The following is an 18,027-nucleotide window of genomic DNA, read 5'->3' as shown; positions in this document are numbered from 1 at the left end:
TTTATTCGGTTCGAGAAACTGAGTGTTTACCGATGTATTGGAAAGTTTAAAATGGCGGCGAATTCTGTTGAACAAGGTAAGGGTATTTATTTGCTCCCCCACCAAGCAAATTAGGCACAAGGCCGATTTTTAAAGTAAGGAGTGAAGGGGAAACTAATTCACTGCGGAGCTGGATAGTGACAATAGGTATGAAGGGTTGCCCCTACATATGGTCTCTGCTTGACCCTTGTTGGCCAGGTAAAAAAAAAAAAAACCCAGCAAATATTTCACGGTAACATTGAGCGAATTTCTAAGAGTATTGTTTATTTTTTTTTTTTCTTTATTTATATAACCCATTTTTAAAACTTATCGTGTTAAAAACATTCAGGCGATTTTTTTAAATTTGCCAATACATCAGTAAACACTAAACATGTTAAAACACTGGTTAACAGTTAGGTAAAAAAAGTAACTTATCTTGCTCTTGATACCATTTGTTAGATTTTCATGACAACTTCTCCGAATTTATGTGTCTAGTAATACAAACCCAACATCTAGATATTTCTCTAGGGGTTACTGTCGTAAAATAAACATTTAGCGTTCGATCACGGAAAACCCCTAGGAACAAAATCGTTTTCTAACAGTAATTTGTATGATCTTCAGTAGTTTCTAATCGCTATCCACAAGGAAAAAAAAAAAAAAAAAAAATTCTAAACCGTATAATATAATAGTGAAAAAGTTTCAGGAGAATATAGTGGCCCTGAAAAGGGCCGTTTGAAGAGAAGTGTTGAGATTTAGGCTCTCTCGCCTCGGATACGACGAGCCAACTGAATGTCCTTCGGCATGATGGTGACACGTTTGGCGTGGATGGCACACAAGTTCGTGTCTTCGAAAAGACCAACCAAGTAGGCTTCACTGGCCTCCTGGAGAGCCATCACAGAAGAACTCTGGAAACGGAGATCGGTTTTGAAGTCTTGGGCGATTTCACGAACCAAACGTTGAAAAGGAAGTTTCCTGATGAGAAGTTCGGTGGATTTTTGATAACGTCTGATCTCACGGAGAGCTACAGTACCGGGCCTGTAACGATGGGGTTTTTTCACTCCACCAGTGGCTGGAGCACTTTTACGTGCGGCTTTGGTGGCCAACTGCTTACGAGGAGCTTTTCCTCCGGTGGATTTACGGGCAGTTTGTTTAGTACGAGCCATTCTCTCTACAGTGAAAAGTAATTGTGAAATCGCGCGATGCCCATTTTATACTGCTGCTGCTGATGACGCCCGTTGATTTTTCCTTTGTTACGTGCGCGCAAAATGTTTAAATATTTTGATTTTTCTCATTGGCTAATAGGAATGACGTGTTATGCTTTCAACTACGTCCGCTGAATTTAGTGCCATGACGTATATATATTGCATTGTGAGTATTTCTAAAGTAAAAGTATTTCTGAAGTAAAACAGTTTCTTAAATATGTCTGGTCGTGGAAAGGGAGGAAAAGGTTTAGGAAAAGGAGGCGCTAAGCGTCATCGTAAAGTACTTCGTGATAACATCCAGGGTATCACAAAACCCGCTATCCGTCGTCTTGCCCGTCGAGGTGGTGTGAAACGTATCTCTGGTCTGATCTACGAAGAAACTCGTGGTGTCCTGAAAGTTTTCCTTGAAAATGTCATCCGTGATGCCGTCACTTACACCGAACACGCCAAGAGGAAAACTGTCACCGCGATGGATGTCGTGTACGCTTTGAAAAGACAAGGAAGAACCCTTTATGGATTCGGAGGTTAAGCTACTCATCTAACGACGAAAATCCAATCCAACGGCCCTTTTCAGGGCCACCAACTTTTTCCGAAAAGTCTTTATCCAAACTGCAATTATGCATTTTTTTTCATTTATAATTACCTTAATTTTATTACTGGGAGTTTTTCACTTTCTCAAATCCATTCTCTAAGGTACAATTCCGGATTTAACTACCACCATATTTAAACAATTTTCCTCAAACATTTTAATCGGGGAAGCCTCCCCCCCCCCTCTTAATTTCGTATTTTCCGATGAGATCAGTATTTTGGTATTATTATACAAACACCGTGACAGGGTTAGGATTAATTCGCTGTCACGGTGTTTGTATAAATTTACCAGTATTTTTAGGGGTGTGATTGTCTCATTTTAGAACCACGAAATTGCGATAGTTTAGCTTTTTATTGGCCTATCCGATTATTTTCTATATAGCATCTTTTCCAAGTTTCAACCGACATTTTATCCAAATAAATTTTTGTGTTTGTATTACTGTACACAGATTCGGAAAATTTGTCAAACTAATATAACAAATGTTATCAAGGCAAGATAAGTTACTTTTCTACCTAACTGGATATATTTTTCGTGTTTTTATTCAATGTAACATGTTTATTCAGATCGAAAACCATAGTGTTTACCGATGTATTGGAAAATTCGGTACTCCTGCAGTATTTTACCCACCGATTTCGCGATCTTAGCCGAGCGTTGACGAACGCTTTCGGCGTTAACGCCGACGAAAGCCGAGAATTCGGAGCTACGCCGGTGCAAGAACGCTAAAAGTATGTGAATAGCAACAACATTACAAGGAAAAGATATTACACACACACACACACACACAACAAAATGGATAAAATTAATACAAAAAATTTGGATAAAATAAATCACAAACACTTACCGTAAGTTTTTTTTAAAGTAAAATAAATTTATTTTGTTGAATATTTTTTTTTTTTGGTTCATTTTGTTTTCCGATAGCTTTTTTTTTGGGGGGGGGGGTAAGCAACAGTAATAAACACTTCAATGTTTTTTTGTTTGTTTTTAACAAAACGTTATTAAACAGTAACAACAATGTTTTTTTTTGTTTTTTTTTCAGTAATGTTTGTAGGGGGGGGGACAACAATTACTGTTTATCTTTAGTTCCGACTGGAAGATTTTCTACTGACTGTAGAGGCAAAGTAGGGAGCAAAGGGTTTTCAGAGGATGTGGAAAGAAGCTCCTTCCCAAACCGGGTAGCCTTCCGCGATTTGATTTATTTTATGGAGACAAAAGGGTTGTGTCCAAATTTTTGTCTCCACATAAATTCGCATAAATATGTTTCCAACAGCTCCCGTTTTTTTTTTTTTTTTATCGCTAAATTAAATAGCTTAAATGAAAGGCTGTGTATTTTTACTTTGAACAATAAAATAACTGAAATGAAACGCTGTGTGTAATTTCAATGAAAATTATTCGTCTGCTGCGCGTTCGTTTGAAGCGCCCTGATTGGCTGATAGAGTATCGTACCGCTCGCCATGTTCCGGCGTTTTCCGACGGATGTCGATCAACGCTCGGCTAAGATCGTGAAATCGGTGGGTAAAATACTGCAGGAGTACCGAAAATTCAAAATGGCGCCTGACTCTTAAACACGGTAAGTTTGGAAAAAAGTGTTATAAATAACTAGACAAAATACTGTTAAAAACTCGGCTTTTTTCGAAAACGTGGGTGATCACTTAGATGTAAATTTAACTTGATATGAGCACCCACTTTCTGGCCACCTGAGGGGGGGCATTTTTTTTTTTTTTTTTACTAAAACGTTTTTCGATTTCTTTTTCGGGTTTGGGTACTGGTAGCGGTTTTAGTTCCATGCCGAACACCATAAAAAAAAACTTCTCCCTCTCCGTACGCATGCGCAAAGAACATGACATGTTTTACTTTTATCGACTTTTTCTATTTTTTTTAAACTTTTTCATTTAAAATTTAGACAATTTCAATGAATAAAATAAATCATTTATCATTACTGTTTTGTGTGTGGAATGAAATTTTCTTTAGAAAAGAAAGTCGATAAAAGTGAATGAATGGTGCGAAACATTGATTAAATAAACCAACGTAAGTAAATTTATTATTCTATCACAGTAAAACGTCGCCATTAAAGAAAATCCTATTAAAAAAAAAGTGGTGCAAGTCTATAAATGGCCCACAACAAATCTTTTATACAATAAAAGGTACTTATACAGTTTAGTGACGACATTAAAAAATGGAAATATTGAAAAAATTTTTGGTACTGGTCGCGGTAAGAGTTCCCTGCCGAACACCCTCAAAAAAACAATTTCTCCCCGCGCAGCCGCAAAGGACATGTTTTAGTTGCCATAGTAACAACACTTTTTATCGACATTGTTTTACTGTTTATGAATATTGAAATAAGACATTACTACACATTTATTAATATCTCACTTTTATCGACTTTTTAAAACTTTTTTTTTTTACTCTTTTTAAATGACAACGTTAATGTTTATGAATATTGAAATAAAACATTACTACACATTTATTAATTTTTTTTTTTTTTTTTTTTTTTTACTGTTTATGTGTCAATTTTATCGACTTTTTTTTACTGTTTGTCAATTTTGAAATTATTCTTATTGAATATTGAAATAAAAGACATTACTACACATTTATTAATATCTTTTTTTTTTTTTTTTTTTTTTTACTGTTTTACTGTTTGTCACTTTTATCGACTTACTTTTTTATGGGTTTGTATTACTGTACACATAGATTCGAAAAAGTTGTCAAAAAACAAATATATAACAAATAAATGTTATCAAAGGCAAGATAATTTACTTTTCTACCAAACTGGATATATTTTTCGTGTTTTTATTCAATGTAACATATTTATTCATCTCGAAACCCATACAGTGTTTACCGATGTATTGGAACATTCAAGATGGCGTCTTATTCTCTCTTTAACACGGTAAGTGTGGGAAAAGATGTTATAAATAAAAAACCGGATAAAATACTGTTAAAAACTCGCTCAATATATGTTACCGTGACATAGGTTGACATATATTCGGCGGGTTTTTAATAGTATTTTGTATTGTTTTTTATTTATAAAACCGTTTTCCATACTTACGGTGTTAAAGAGGGTGTGACGCCATCTTGAATTTTCGAATACATCGGTAAAGACTGTTTCTCGAGCTGAATAAATGTTACATTAGGCACCGCCAAAACTGGGGGGGGGGGCAGGTCAGTACTTTTTGACGGACCGTCTTTTTAAAAATCTACCAAAAATCAGGTAATTATCCGATCAATACGAAATTTTCAGCGATTATTAGAAGAATGGGCTTTATAACAGTGTACTTATTTTTCATAAACGATATTTATATATATTTTTTTGCTTACAACCCCCCCCTTGTTTTGAAGTGGGAACAAATATGCTTAAAATAATCATCTGAAACTGAACAAAACATTGTGTTGTTGTAAGGGACAGAATTATAGATTAAAAAAAAAAAAAAAAAAAAAAAATTGTTTACATACTTTATTTTGACGTCTGAATATCAGAACTTCGATTGTGTTTAATTATCCCGCTTTTGAGTTTTGAAGTGTGAAATTCGGTGAATATGTTAAGTAAAATAATTAATTTAAGTTAAGCAAAACAAAAAAATTTTTTTTTTTAATATTTATACGAAAAAAGCCATTTTAAAATTTTTGATAAATAAACAATTTTTTTCTAGCGAGCCGAATAATGCATGACCATTATTAAACAGGGCATGCTTTGAATAATCGATACAAAAAAAAAATTCGATAAATATTGTGCCCTTTGTGTTAAAAATATCATTTTTTTTTTTCGATCTCGTTTGAAAACGTTTGCCCCCTTTCGACTACGGTGGACCAAACGCGCTGAAATATTTTTTTTTATTCTGCTTTAAATTGCCCCCCCCCCATTTTGGGGAGCCTGGCCCCCACACACATACACATTAAAAACCAAACTCATCCAAATGGTCACCCATCTGGTACTGGCCAGCCTCAGCTTAATAATACATTGAAATTTTCGTCACTGAAAAATAAATTTTTTTGGCCTGTTTGCTCTTCCATAGTTTTCGTCTCATCAAAAGAAAACGTAAACAGAGTCGATCTGAACTCTACGTCGACGCGAAATATTTGGTTACCTATATGAATAAGTGGAATTATTTGAAATTCAGATACTTATATTATAATATTTTTGCATATTCTCTTAGAAAATCATCCTAAATCTTAGTTAGACAATAAATAAATAAATTAATTATTTCAAAAACCCTTTTTTTTTTAAATATTTAAGTACGTTTTTTGTGCAAGACAAAAAATGTCAATTGTTAACTTTTTGGGAAAATTTAACATTTAAAATTGAATTAAAAATAGAAAAAGTTTTACATTATTCTGTTTTCTATATGATAAAATTCAGGGTTTTATCTTTCTGGAAAAAAAAGTTACTCAGAAATAATGGATTTTAATAAATGTAATTTCGTTTTAAAAAACAACAACAACTTGATTTTGCGGCCATTTTTGGCGGTGCCTATGTTACATTGAATAAAAACAAAAAATATATCCAGTTTGGCAGAAAAGTAAATTATCTTGCCTTTGATAACATTTATCTGTTATATATTGTTTTTTTTTTGACAACTTTTTCGAATCTATGTGTACAGTAATACAAACCCAGCCATTCTTAACACGGGGAGGGTGTTTTGTACCTATTCTCTACTTTAACCTTACAATTGAATAAAAAAAAAAATTAAACTTTAAGCTTAGAAATACGATTTAAAATATAGCGCGGATCATAAGTGCACTAGCACCCATTTTCTTATTAATAAATGTTTAGTAATTATTTTTCTTTTAATATTCATAAACAGTAAAAACGTCGTCATTTAGAAAGAAAATGCTATTTAAAAAAGAAAATAACATTGATTAAACGTAAGTAAATTTATTATTCTATCATCATTTTGTGGTAAGTAAATTTCAAGAACCGAAAAAAGTCGATAAAAGTAAATTTCAAGAACCGAAAAAGTCGATAAAAGTGACACAAACAGTAAAACAGTAAAAAAAAAAAAAAAAAAAAAAGATATTATTAATAAATGTGTAGTAATGTCTTTTATTTCAATATTCAATATAAGAATAATTTCAAAATTGACACATAAACAGTAAAAAAAAAAAAGATATTAATAAAGGTGTAGTAATGTTTTATTTCAATATTCATAAACATTAACGTTGTCATTTAAAAAGAGTAAAAAAAAAAAAGTTTTAAAAAGTCGATAAAAGTGATTAAAAGTGAGATATTATTAATAAATGTGTAGTAATGTCTTTTATTTCACTATTCATAAACAGTAAAACAATGTCGATAAAAAGTGTTGTTACTATGGCAACTAAAACATGTCCTTTGCGGCTGCGCGGGGAGAAATTATTGTTTTTTTGAGGGTGTTCGGCAAGGAACTCTTACCGCGACCAGTACCAAATTTTTTATTGTACATAACCGTTATAGACTGAAGTTCTCCGAAAAAAAAAAATTTCACTTCATTTGATCAAGTAGTTTTTTTTTTTTTTTTTTTTTTTTTTTTTTACAGCTAAAAACAATTATTTATCACGACGACGTCAACGTGGCCATTTTGGAAATGTACCTAGCAGAATACCTCCATTTTAGGCCAAATTTCGCAATCTAGCCTTTTTTTCTCGCCATATTGAGATCCGCACAACACATCTGCAATTTTTTTTTTTACGTTTTTTTCCTTTTTTTTTTTTTTTTTTTTTAAAATCAGAATACTATTGAATATGCAAAGAAATTGAAGAATGCAAAGAATTGAAGAATTTTTATGAGATTATTTTCGAAACATGCGCAGTTGGACACGCATGGATAACTTCGAAACTTCGTTTATTTACTTCTGTTACAAATTTAAAAAAAAAAAAAAAAAAAAAAAAAACACCCCAAAAATGGCATCTGTCTTCGCAAAAAAAAATCTCATTCTGGTGGGAAAAAAGGGCTAGATTGGCCTAAAATGGAGGTATTCTATGTACGGCAGTTACCTGCCCTTGGGGAATTCCTGGGCCTGCAATAACATTTCCAAAATGGCCACGTTGACGTAGCCGTGATAAATAATTGTTTTTCGCTGTAAAAAAAAAAAAAAAATAAAATAAAATAAACTACTTGATCAAATGAAGTGAAATTTTTTTTTCAGAGAACTTCAGTCTATAACAGTTACGTACAATAAAAATTTTTTTTCATTATTTCCATTTTTTAATGTCGTCACTAAACTGTATAAGTACCCAATAAAAATCTGAAAAATCTTTATAATGTACGTACTTGTCACTACATGAAAATGTCATATTCCAAAAATCACGTAAATCGATCAAGTAGGTTTTTTAAGAAAATCAAATATTATCGAACAATTCATCGAAGACACGCGCCATGTTGTTTGAGAGATAACGCAACTAACCAACCCATGGCGGAAATATCGGTCAACAAGGGCAGTACATCGAATATTTTATCAATTAAGTACTTTTATTTATTTAAGAAAAATCAATTTTTACGATTTCTAGGGATGTTAAATAAATTGACTTCTAATAAAGAGGTGTCTTGGGTTTGTATTATTGTACACAGATTTGAAAAAGTTGTCAAAACAAATGTTATCAAAGGCAAGATAAGTTACTTTTCTACCTAACTGGATATATTTTGTGTTTTTATTCAATGTAACATGCTTATTCAGCTCGCAAAACAGTGTTTACCGATGCATTAAAAATTAAAGATGGCGCCTCACTCCCTCTTTAACGTACTAAGTTTGGGACGCCATCTTGAATTTTCCAATACATCGGTAAACGCTGTATGGTTTTCGAGCTGAATAAACATTACATTGAATAAAAACACGAAAAATATATCCAGTTTAGTAGAAAAGTAATCTATCTTGCCTTTGATAACATTTATTTGTGACAACTTTTTCGAATCTGTACAGTCAATACAAACCCAGGACAGAAAATAAGACAAGACGGTATTTATTTTCAGAAAATTTACAAAGTAAAAAATCAGAAAAATTTGGCACAAGGCCGAAGATGGGGGAGGGGAAAGGACGGTCTTCTCTGACTAGTGCTAACTAATCTAACCTAACTAGTTCCTACTTTCACTCTACTTACACCATAATACCACATTCATACTATACATCCATCAGCGTATACATCCTTCATCAATCACCATAAGAACATCATACCATGATAACCTAATTAAAACCCATAAGAAAGGGGGATTTGGGAAGATAAAAATTTTATATACAAAATACAAATGAAATATTTACAATGTTAGTAACAAAAGACCCCCCTGTTGTTAAACTATGGCAGATACACCGATTCGCCAGTCGAAAGGGTGATGCGGGTCCGAACGCTTTATTTAAAACACCTCTTACGAAAACTTCGAAAGGGAACCCGCATCTCTGGCGAGTCAAGTGGCCTGTCACCTAATTGGGGAGGGGAGTGGGGTTAAAAAAAAAAAAAAAAAAAAAACAGGGACAAACTTAAAAGGGGCTTAATGATCGCTATCACACACTAGCTAGGTTATGAACAAAGAAGCCTAAATAATGGTCCTACTCTTGCCTATATCGTTACCTACTCTGGACTAAAAACGAGTCAGGGCTGACGTTCGTTCCTGTCACCCAAAATTCTTTTTCCTAAGGAACATCCAAGAACCAGTCAAGACTTGCTTCTCTCACCCGACACACACGCGCAACTGACACCCACCTTTCAACAAAGTCTGACGGAGAGAGTCTAACTCTCTCGGCCTTGATACGATCCTTTAAATAATGACGGAAGAGTCGTATAATGTCGAGGGGAGCGAAGTCCTCAGATCCATAGACCACTTTCATACGTGTGTTCCAGATAACACCTCTCATCACAGCTAGCAAGGTCAAACACAAATCTTTTCTGAGCCTATCCGTTGTCGGAGCCCAATTGCTACAGACATTAATAGGAACCAAGGTTAATGAGGATGTGTTTAGTATGCGAACCATGAGACCTGTAACAAACTCAATCAGCGGCACCACGATGCGACAATAAACGAAGGCGTGACATAAAGTCTCGTCCTCATCGCCGCACCGTTTACAAATAGGCGAATCCACCAAGCCAGCTGAGTGGAGTCTCTTACCGACCCAGAGAGCATCCCGAATTACCAGCCAGGTCAGGGAAGCCTCGTCGTTAGTGAGGCATCCTGACCCAGGCGCCCAAGGCCAGATTGAGCGGAGCTGCTCCTTCGTCAAAGGGAGCCTCCCACCGATGACATCCGTTACGGATCCCCTCACTAAAACCCGATATAATGCCTTTCGGGACAACAGCAGAGTGTTAGAGAGGCTTTCCTTCACTCTTAAGAGGGACTTCAGTGAGCGCCGGCACTCGCGATAGAAGGGACATTCACCTCGGGGCAACCTGTGTGCCTCCCCCTCGGAGTAGTGCATCCCTCTCAAAGCCGGGAAGGCTTTCTTGGTGTCCTCCATCCAGAGGCCACCGTTTTCCCTATCTTGTGTGCACATTCGATCTAGGTAGTAAAGCCGTAGCGTGTATAGCCGAATCTCCACGTTTGGCATACCTAGACCGCCTTCAGAAGGATGTAGGTAGCAGATATCGCGACAGACCTTAGGGGCCCTTCCAAGCCATAAGAAGTTGAAAAGAACCCTCTGCAAATATAGCAGTGTATCTGACGGGATTGGAAGCACTGATAGACGATAAATAGCGATTGGATAGATGTGAGTATTACACACCTCCGCTCACCCCTTTAATGAAAGGTTTCTACTGATCCACCGTGAAGCTGCAGACCGTACCGCTTTCAGAACCTCCGACCAATTTTTCTCCAGCTGGAGGTCAGGACCAAACCAGACGCCGAGTATCTTGCAAGGCCCATCGCTCCAACTAAAGGGCCCCTGAAGGGGCATACCCCTCCAGGCACCAATGCGCAAACCCGAAGACTTGTCGCAGTTAATTTTGGCCCCTGTTACGGTTTCATACAATCTGATTTCTACACCGACGACACTAATCTCAGCACTGCTCGTTACAAGCACAGTTACGTCGTCGGCATAGGCGGAGTACTTCGCCTGGCCATCCACACCTGGCAAAGTGATTCCACGTAGGACCGGATTCACCCTTAGCCTGCGCAAAAATGGCTCGATCGCAAGCACATATAGCATGGGTGATAACGGGCACCCTTGACGAATGGAACGTGACAAACTGAAGGGTCTCGATCTCTTCCCATTTACTTCCACCATCACCACGGGGTTAGCATAGAGAAGATGAACCCAAGAGCGAAATTGCGGGCCAAAACCGGCCGCGGATAAAACAGCCCCCCAGTACCGATGGTCAACCCTATCGAAGGCTTTGGACTGATCTAAATTGATCAGCGCGGCCTCAGTGTCGACTTTTTCTATCATCAGGCGTATCAAGTGCAAGTTATCCTGGATTGTCCTGCCCTTCACGGCACACGTTTGCTCGGGGCTAATAAGACGAGCCAGGACAAGCTGCAGACGATTTGCGAGAATCTTGGCCAAAATCTTTAACTCAGCGTTAAGCATCGTTAAGGGCCTGAAGTTACCTAACCCATCCCCACCATCTTTGCTTTTACGGACAAGCTTTATCACACCCATGGTAAAGTACTTGGGGATTGATCCGTTCCTAAACCATGAGTTAAACAAAACCGTCAGTAGAGGGACAAAGATGTGCGACAACCTCAAATACACTTCGTAGGGAAGACCATCGATCCCCGGTGACTTATTAAGGCCGACCCGCTTTAAGGCTTCAATGACTTCATCCTCCGTTATGCCACCTTCGCACCTAGCCGCTTCGGTCGTCGAAAGACGAGAAAAGTCAGCCAAATAGGTGTCGAATTGTTCTAATGACAGACCGGGTTCCATGGAAAAAAGCTCCTGGAAATGGGATCTAAACGCCTCCAGAACACCCTGGTTTGTGGTCACGGTACGCCCATCCGGCAATGTGACACGAGCGATGTGCCTATAAGCCGCGTGCCTAAGCTCCTCTGCACGCAGTTCAGCGGCCATGTTTGTTGCTTCCTGGGGCATTCTTTTAAACCTAGCCCTAATCGCTAAGGCTTTGTGCTCCTTTTCAGCAAGGGAGGCAAGCCCAGCCCTAATTATATTAACACTAGCACTATCCCCCTCCTCCACCGCCCGATCTAGTCTAGACTCTAGTGTCACTTTAGCTGCCCTAGAATCTAGATTGAGTCTTTTGCTAAAGTCAGCAGCAAAGGACCTAATGGCTTCCTTAACTTTTACCCACCACTTATTCCCAATAATTGCCCCCGTCAATTCCCGCTGTAGGGTTAGTAATAGCCCGTCACGGAAGCCCTTCACATTGAACAACGACGTGTTGAGCTTCCAGTAACCGGCTAATCTAGGCTTAGGCCTATCTAAGTTTACCCGTACACGAACAAGTCTGTGATCCGAGTAAACTATGTTGTGGAAACTTGGACAATCCAATACTCCTACGTCGACTCGTCTAACTAAGAACCGGTCGATATAGCTCGAGAGCTGTATCGAATCAGAGCCGCCTCTACGTGTCCAAGTCCACACTAAGTCACGGGGCTTTTCATTTCGGAACTTGTCGATAAGATCAAACTTATCCACAAATTCACGAAATAAAACAGCATCCCGATCTCTGTTAGTTCCCCTAGATGTTAACCCAAATCGATCTAACTCGGGATCCAGGACGGCGTTCCAGTCTCCCGCTAAGATAACCGTTCTGTAAACATCTATGAACTGCTCGATCCGCCGAAAAAAACCAGCCAGCTCAGAATGGCTATTGGGCGCATAAACCCCAATAAGACGTAATGCCCTACCCTTTATGGTAACATCCAAAACACATAGTCTTCCCTCCGGATCCAAGTAACACGGGTCACACGACGCATCTAGAGACCTTTTAACTAGCCAGGAAACCCCTCTCGAGCGAGAATTATAGTGCGCTGAGTAAGCCTCAAAGGTCTTAGACAGTGCACCCAAATGGTCACCAGGAATAAGGTGGGTTTCCTGCACACAACAGATATCCACTCCGAGGTGCTGCAGGTCCAAACTCAAGTGCCATTTGTGCGAGTCGGCCCTTAGTCCTCGGACATTTAAACTAGCAAGCTTGAGATCCATGGTGGTGCCTTAGGGTTGGGAACCAGGAACGAACATCGTGGTCGTGAGCATGCCGACGGCTCTCATGAGGGAATAAGTATCCATCATAGTATCGATGAGGCCGTCACGAGAGATACCACCGACATGCAAAGGATAGGTTAGTTTTGCTATCCTATATAGGGAGGGGTGCATTTTTACCGGGACCCTCCCAACACAACATTTTTTAAGGTTTTTTATATCGCTATCTTTAAACACAACAAGGGGAGTGGGAAGGTTAAAGGCTTTATTTGCTTCTTCGAGCATTAGCCAAAGGTCCTTGGCCTCTTCTTTTTTCCGAACGACGGTTAGGATTCTTTTGGCGTTTGGGAAATTTACTGGGGTATCTACTAGTTTCCCCCCCCACCTCCTTGAACTCAATTAGTTTTGTGAGGTCAGTTCCTTTAAAGTTTTTATGGTTGTTGATGGCGGCTTGATTTAATATGCAAATGTCTTTGCCAGGGAGGTAGAGAGTCTTTTTTTTTTGTTCAGGCGAGGGGGTAATGTCCATAGCAGAATGTGTGCTTTTAGAAGGAGATGCAAGGGGAGTGTTGTGAGTGGTCGCAGAGGTGGATAAGACAGGACGAGCGCCATTTAAAAACCAAAATATTTTAAATAAATTTTTAAAATAACTGTAAAGCCGTTTATTAAATTCTGTAAATATAATTTTAGACAAATCTTGTAATTTGTTTTATTTCCTACTTCGGTCAGTTAAAATGTTAACAGGTGGTTTAAAAATATATATTTTTTTTTTCAGACCTACACAATTTTCTTTTAAATGAAAACTGATGTTTTCGATTATACTGAATACGAAAATCGCATTGAAATTTTGCAGAAATTAGTTATCGGTGCAGTGTCAGTCATAGATGAGTAGATTTGTTTATTGCACGCGCGTAAAAAGATGGCCGCCAAAGAAAACGATGAATAATACTTATATCGATAACTAATTTTTTCTGCAAAATTTCAATGCGAGTTTCGCATTCAGCATAGTCGAAAACCTATTAAGTCGTCATTTAAGAGAAAATTTTGGAGGTGAACCTAATCTGAAAATTTACGAAAAATGGCGTCATTTTTTTTTTTTTTTTTTGATAAACTATAAGTACCATATTTTTTTTAATTAAAAACTGAAAATGAAATTCATAATTCGGCAGGACTAGTTTAGGTGGAAAAATAATCTAACCCTTTATCACATAAAAGGAACTAATTTCCCTAATCACCGGTACGTTATTATACCAATAATATATAAACAAAATAGGTATTTCAGAAAACTTTATATTGCTTTTAATTAAAATAGTTTTCGTAGGTTACAATTATGAAACGTTCTAGTACTATTTAAATGTTTTGTTTTTCTTTTGTACACAATGAATAACTTTAATGATAAACAATACATAAGTAGAAATACATTAGACTTAAGCTTTATAATTAACTAGCGGGGACACCCGGCGTTACCCGGGTGTTTGGAGGTAAATCAAAACTCCGGGGGGGGGGGGGCTAACATTAAAAGTTTTGGTAGGTGAGTATGAGGATCGGACCCGAACCCTTGAGGCAAAGTTCAAAATTAAAGAGTGAAGAAAAAAAAAAGACTTCAACCATTGGGTCACCGCGAAATAACTGATATACATTGGAATTTATTTAATTACTTAGATTTGGCAGGTGCACGTTTCAATGAGGTCAACTTTGACTGCGGGGTATTTCAAAGCCTAATTCACATGCGGCGAGCGAAAACTGTTAAATATTTATCTTCCCGAAGTCGAGCAAATTAAATAGGGTGTGTGTGTGTCTCTCCGTCTTCCTTACTTTAAAGAGAAATAGTGTTACTAAAAAAAGAAAAATGGCGTCGGCTTTTTTTTTTCTTTTTTTGTAAACATCGACCGTTATTTTTTAAGCGTATTTTTTTTACTCCACATTTTTGGCTTGTTATTTTTCGTTTAACTATCGTATCTAACTATTTTTAACCTGTTAATAACTTTGGTAACATTTTCATAAGGTAAGGTAATATTGTAATTTGTATGATAGTCGTCTTATCGATAACCTCTTCTATGAAATGTTTTTATATACAGACCGCCATTAGGTCACGTGATATGACTCAGCGTATATTAAATTACGTATAAATATCGTTAAAATGTCACTTTTTGGGGGGGGGGGGGCTCCTGTAGAAAAAACGGTCCCCTGAATAACTTAAAGTTGACCTTTCGGACCAAAAATTCGATATTTGTCGTCCAGAGAGTTTTTAGACATACAAACACATACGTTTTCACTTATATATATATATATATATATATATATATATATATATATTATATAATTTAAAATAGAAAATTAAATTGCAAGATATTACGCGCGTTTAATATTGATTTGTATTGTCTATAACTACTCACGTGATTCAATTTTGAATTAAATTTTAAAAAATATTGTTTAAACGAATTTAGGAAAACTCGCCCCCTTTTGCTAGGTAGGAAAACTGGTCCCTTATTGAATAAACATCGATTGAAAACACATTTTATAACTGTTCTTGAAGATATTGTCTTTAAAAGAGAATACATAACCCATATTTTTTTTAAATATTTATACTTGCTTAATGTTTAAAAAAAAAATAAATAAATTTTTCTAAGCTTTCGTTTCTACCTAGCTTTAAAAGCTTTTGCTCTTTCAACTTATTTTAAAGTTTTAGTTAAAAAAAAAAAAAAATGCCGAGTGTTACTTATGAACAAAAAAATGTCCGCCATAAGAGAATCACGTCTTAGGAGTCTCGATAATTGCTCAAAAATAAAAATATTAAGGTAGATATAATTTTAAAACGAGTCCCCCCCCCAAAAAAAAAAAATAAATTTGTATATTTTTAGGTAATAAATGCACATCCCATAATATTCTAAATATTTTAAAGTTTATTTTAAAAAATTGATTTCGTTTTCTTCCTAGCTTTGTAAGTTTTTGGTGTTTAAACTTATTTTAAAGTTTATTTAGTTAAAAAGAAATAGCAAGTAATGTCGCACGCGACATTACTTGGTAAATAATTAAAAAAAAAAAAAAAGTCCGAAAATTAAAGAAAATACTGAGGTAGATATAGTTTTAAAACGAGCCTCCCCACCTCCAAAAAAAAATTTATATGTTTTTAAGTACTGACTGCACAAGTGCCCCCGAAATGACTTTTAAACGATACCCTCTCCTCCCGATGTTAAAAATGGCTTTCGAAATAACGTTATTATTTCAGCGCAGTACCAAAATTACATAAGACCGTGTTTTCTTTGTTTTGTAATAATTATTTAAACTGAATTCTTCTAAATAAAGTTGCTTTCTTTGATAACACCTGTTTTCTGTATTTTTGTTTCGTAATGACAAAAGTGTTAAAACTAGAGTATTTTTTAAAATAAATATTTGGTTTCGTTTTTCGTATCTTGACTCCGTAAGTTTTTTTTTTTTTTTTTTTAAGCAAGAGAGTTAAAAATAATTTTTTAAAAATATTATGGGGGTGCCGGGTGCATAGTCCCTTTTAAAAACATCTTCAAGAACGATAAAATGTTTTCAATCGATATTTATTCAATAAGGGACCAGTTTTCCTACCTAGCAAAAAGGTAGGAGTTTTTCCGGGCACCTGTTTAAACTTAGTCTGAATTTATTTATGTATTGTTTATCCTTAAAAAAAGGTATTCATTGTGTACAATTAAAAAAAAACAAAAAAAAAAAAAAACACGGAACATAATTCATTTAAATATGAATAGAACGTTTCATAATTGTACCTATTTACTATGCCTCCCCACGGGACAGAGTTAGACACCAGGGTCGTTTTTTTAACGTGGAGAAAAGGTACAAAAGTAAAAATTGTCTCAGTCGTGAAGGATTTCTCCTCCGCCGAAAGAGAACAAGAAATGGAAGTGCAGCATCTGAAGAACAGATACTACACTTTGATCTTGACCAAAAGGCCAAGTTGTTTTAAACGTTTCATAATTGTAACCTACGAAACCAGTTTTTATTTTAATTAAAAGCAATAGTTTTTTTTTTTTTTTTTTTCAGTTTTCAAAAACTGAAATACCTATATTATTGGCATAGTAACGTACCGGTGATTAGGGAAATTAGTTCCTCTCATGTGATAAATGGGTCGAGATTATTTTTCCACCTAAACTACAGACCTGCCCATAATTGTCTAAACTGAGCGAATGTCATTTGAAAACCAAAACATTTACTGTATAAAAATTTATCAAAATATAATTGTGAAAACATTCATATAATTTGAAGAATTTTACGTAAATTGAGCACCCACACGTTGACGCTCCTCAAATAAAAATTCGGCAAATATGTATTTCAGCGGTGTAAATTAAAGTTTTACACTAGTGGTGGTGGCCATAAAGAAGGTGATCATTATACGTTAAATTATAGAAAAGTGATCCCCCCCCCCCCCACTCTTTAAACTAACATTTCATATATTGGAAACTACTCGTTCGTTGGCTGGAATTTTAAACGTTATTTTCGTGTTCAGCCTCAAAAACTTATGTCTTAATTTTCCAAGTTTTTTTCTAGTGTGGAAAGTCGATGGCGCGAAGTTTTTCTTCGATAAAATGTCTCAATATTTGATTTTCTGGTGCTAGTGCACTTAATGATCCGCGCTATTTTTTTTTTAAATCCTATTTCCAAGTTTAATTAAAGTTATGTTTTATTCAATTGTAAGGTTAAAGGGTTGAAATCCGATTTTAGCGTTACAAATTCCAGAGAATTTTTTTTGAGGATCGGATCATCGGCACTTATATTGCTAAACGAATTATTTTGCGCTAAATAGTATTTTGTTTAATAAAAAATAATAACCATTGTAAGCATAGAACAAAATATCGAAGCCGCTGATTTTTACTTTATCGACATCATGTAAATTGAAAATAAAAATGTCCGCTTCTTGTGTGACCTACCCTTTCTTTTTTTTTTTGGGGGGGGGATTTTCACTTCATTTAAAATAAAGTAAATGAAACGAGAAAAGTATTAAGATTTAGTTTTTTTTTTCCTTCAATGTGCATTAATATTACGCTTTTCTTGAAACTTTTTACCGAATCCGTACAAATGTAAAATGTTTAATGTTTGTTTTATTTTGTTCAAATCTTGTTTAATATTTTTTCGTTTGTTTTATTTTAAATAAAAATTCCACAACCACCCCCAATTGAAGAGG

The 18,027-nt window shown here is 35.8% G+C and overlaps 3 protein-coding genes across 3 annotated transcripts in view; 1 reads left to right on the top strand and 2 right to left on the bottom strand.

Annotated features, from left to right (window-relative positions):
• LOC145249518 (epoxide hydrolase 4-like) overlaps nt 1-18,027 on the bottom strand; it is a 142,404-nt gene that overhangs the window by 82,622 nt on the left and 41,755 nt on the right. The gene's annotated exons all lie outside the window — the stretch shown is intronic.
• On the bottom strand, nt 771-1,181 carry LOC145249523 (histone H3). The gene has a single exon (XM_080111140.1). It carries the CDS (start codon nt 1,179-1,181, stop codon nt 771-773), a length of 411 nt encoding a protein of 136 aa, XP_079967266.1.
• On the top strand, nt 1,438-2,330 carry LOC145249527 (histone H4). The gene has a single exon (XM_080111143.1). The coding sequence runs from the start codon at nt 1,438-1,440 to the stop codon at nt 1,747-1,749; it is 312 nt and encodes a 103-aa protein (XP_079967269.1). The 3' UTR covers nt 1,750-2,330.

This window comes from Euprymna scolopes, chromosome 28 (genome assembly GCF_053919585.1).
Source record: "Euprymna scolopes isolate OS-2025 chromosome 28, ASM5391958v1, whole genome shotgun sequence".
Taxonomy (NCBI): domain Eukaryota; kingdom Metazoa; phylum Mollusca; class Cephalopoda; order Sepiida; family Sepiolidae; genus Euprymna; species Euprymna scolopes.
This window is presented reverse-complemented; position numbering and strand designations above follow the sequence as displayed.

What these genes read in the sequence shown, in the direction of transcription:
- LOC145249523 (XM_080111140.1), bottom strand. Translation starts at nt 1,181, where the DNA reads ATGGCTCGTACTAAACAAACTGCCCGTAAATCCACCGGAGGAAAAGCT.
- LOC145249527 (XM_080111143.1), top strand. Translation starts at nt 1,438, where the DNA reads ATGTCTGGTCGTGGAAAGGGAGGAAAAGGTTTAGGAAAAGGAGGCGCT.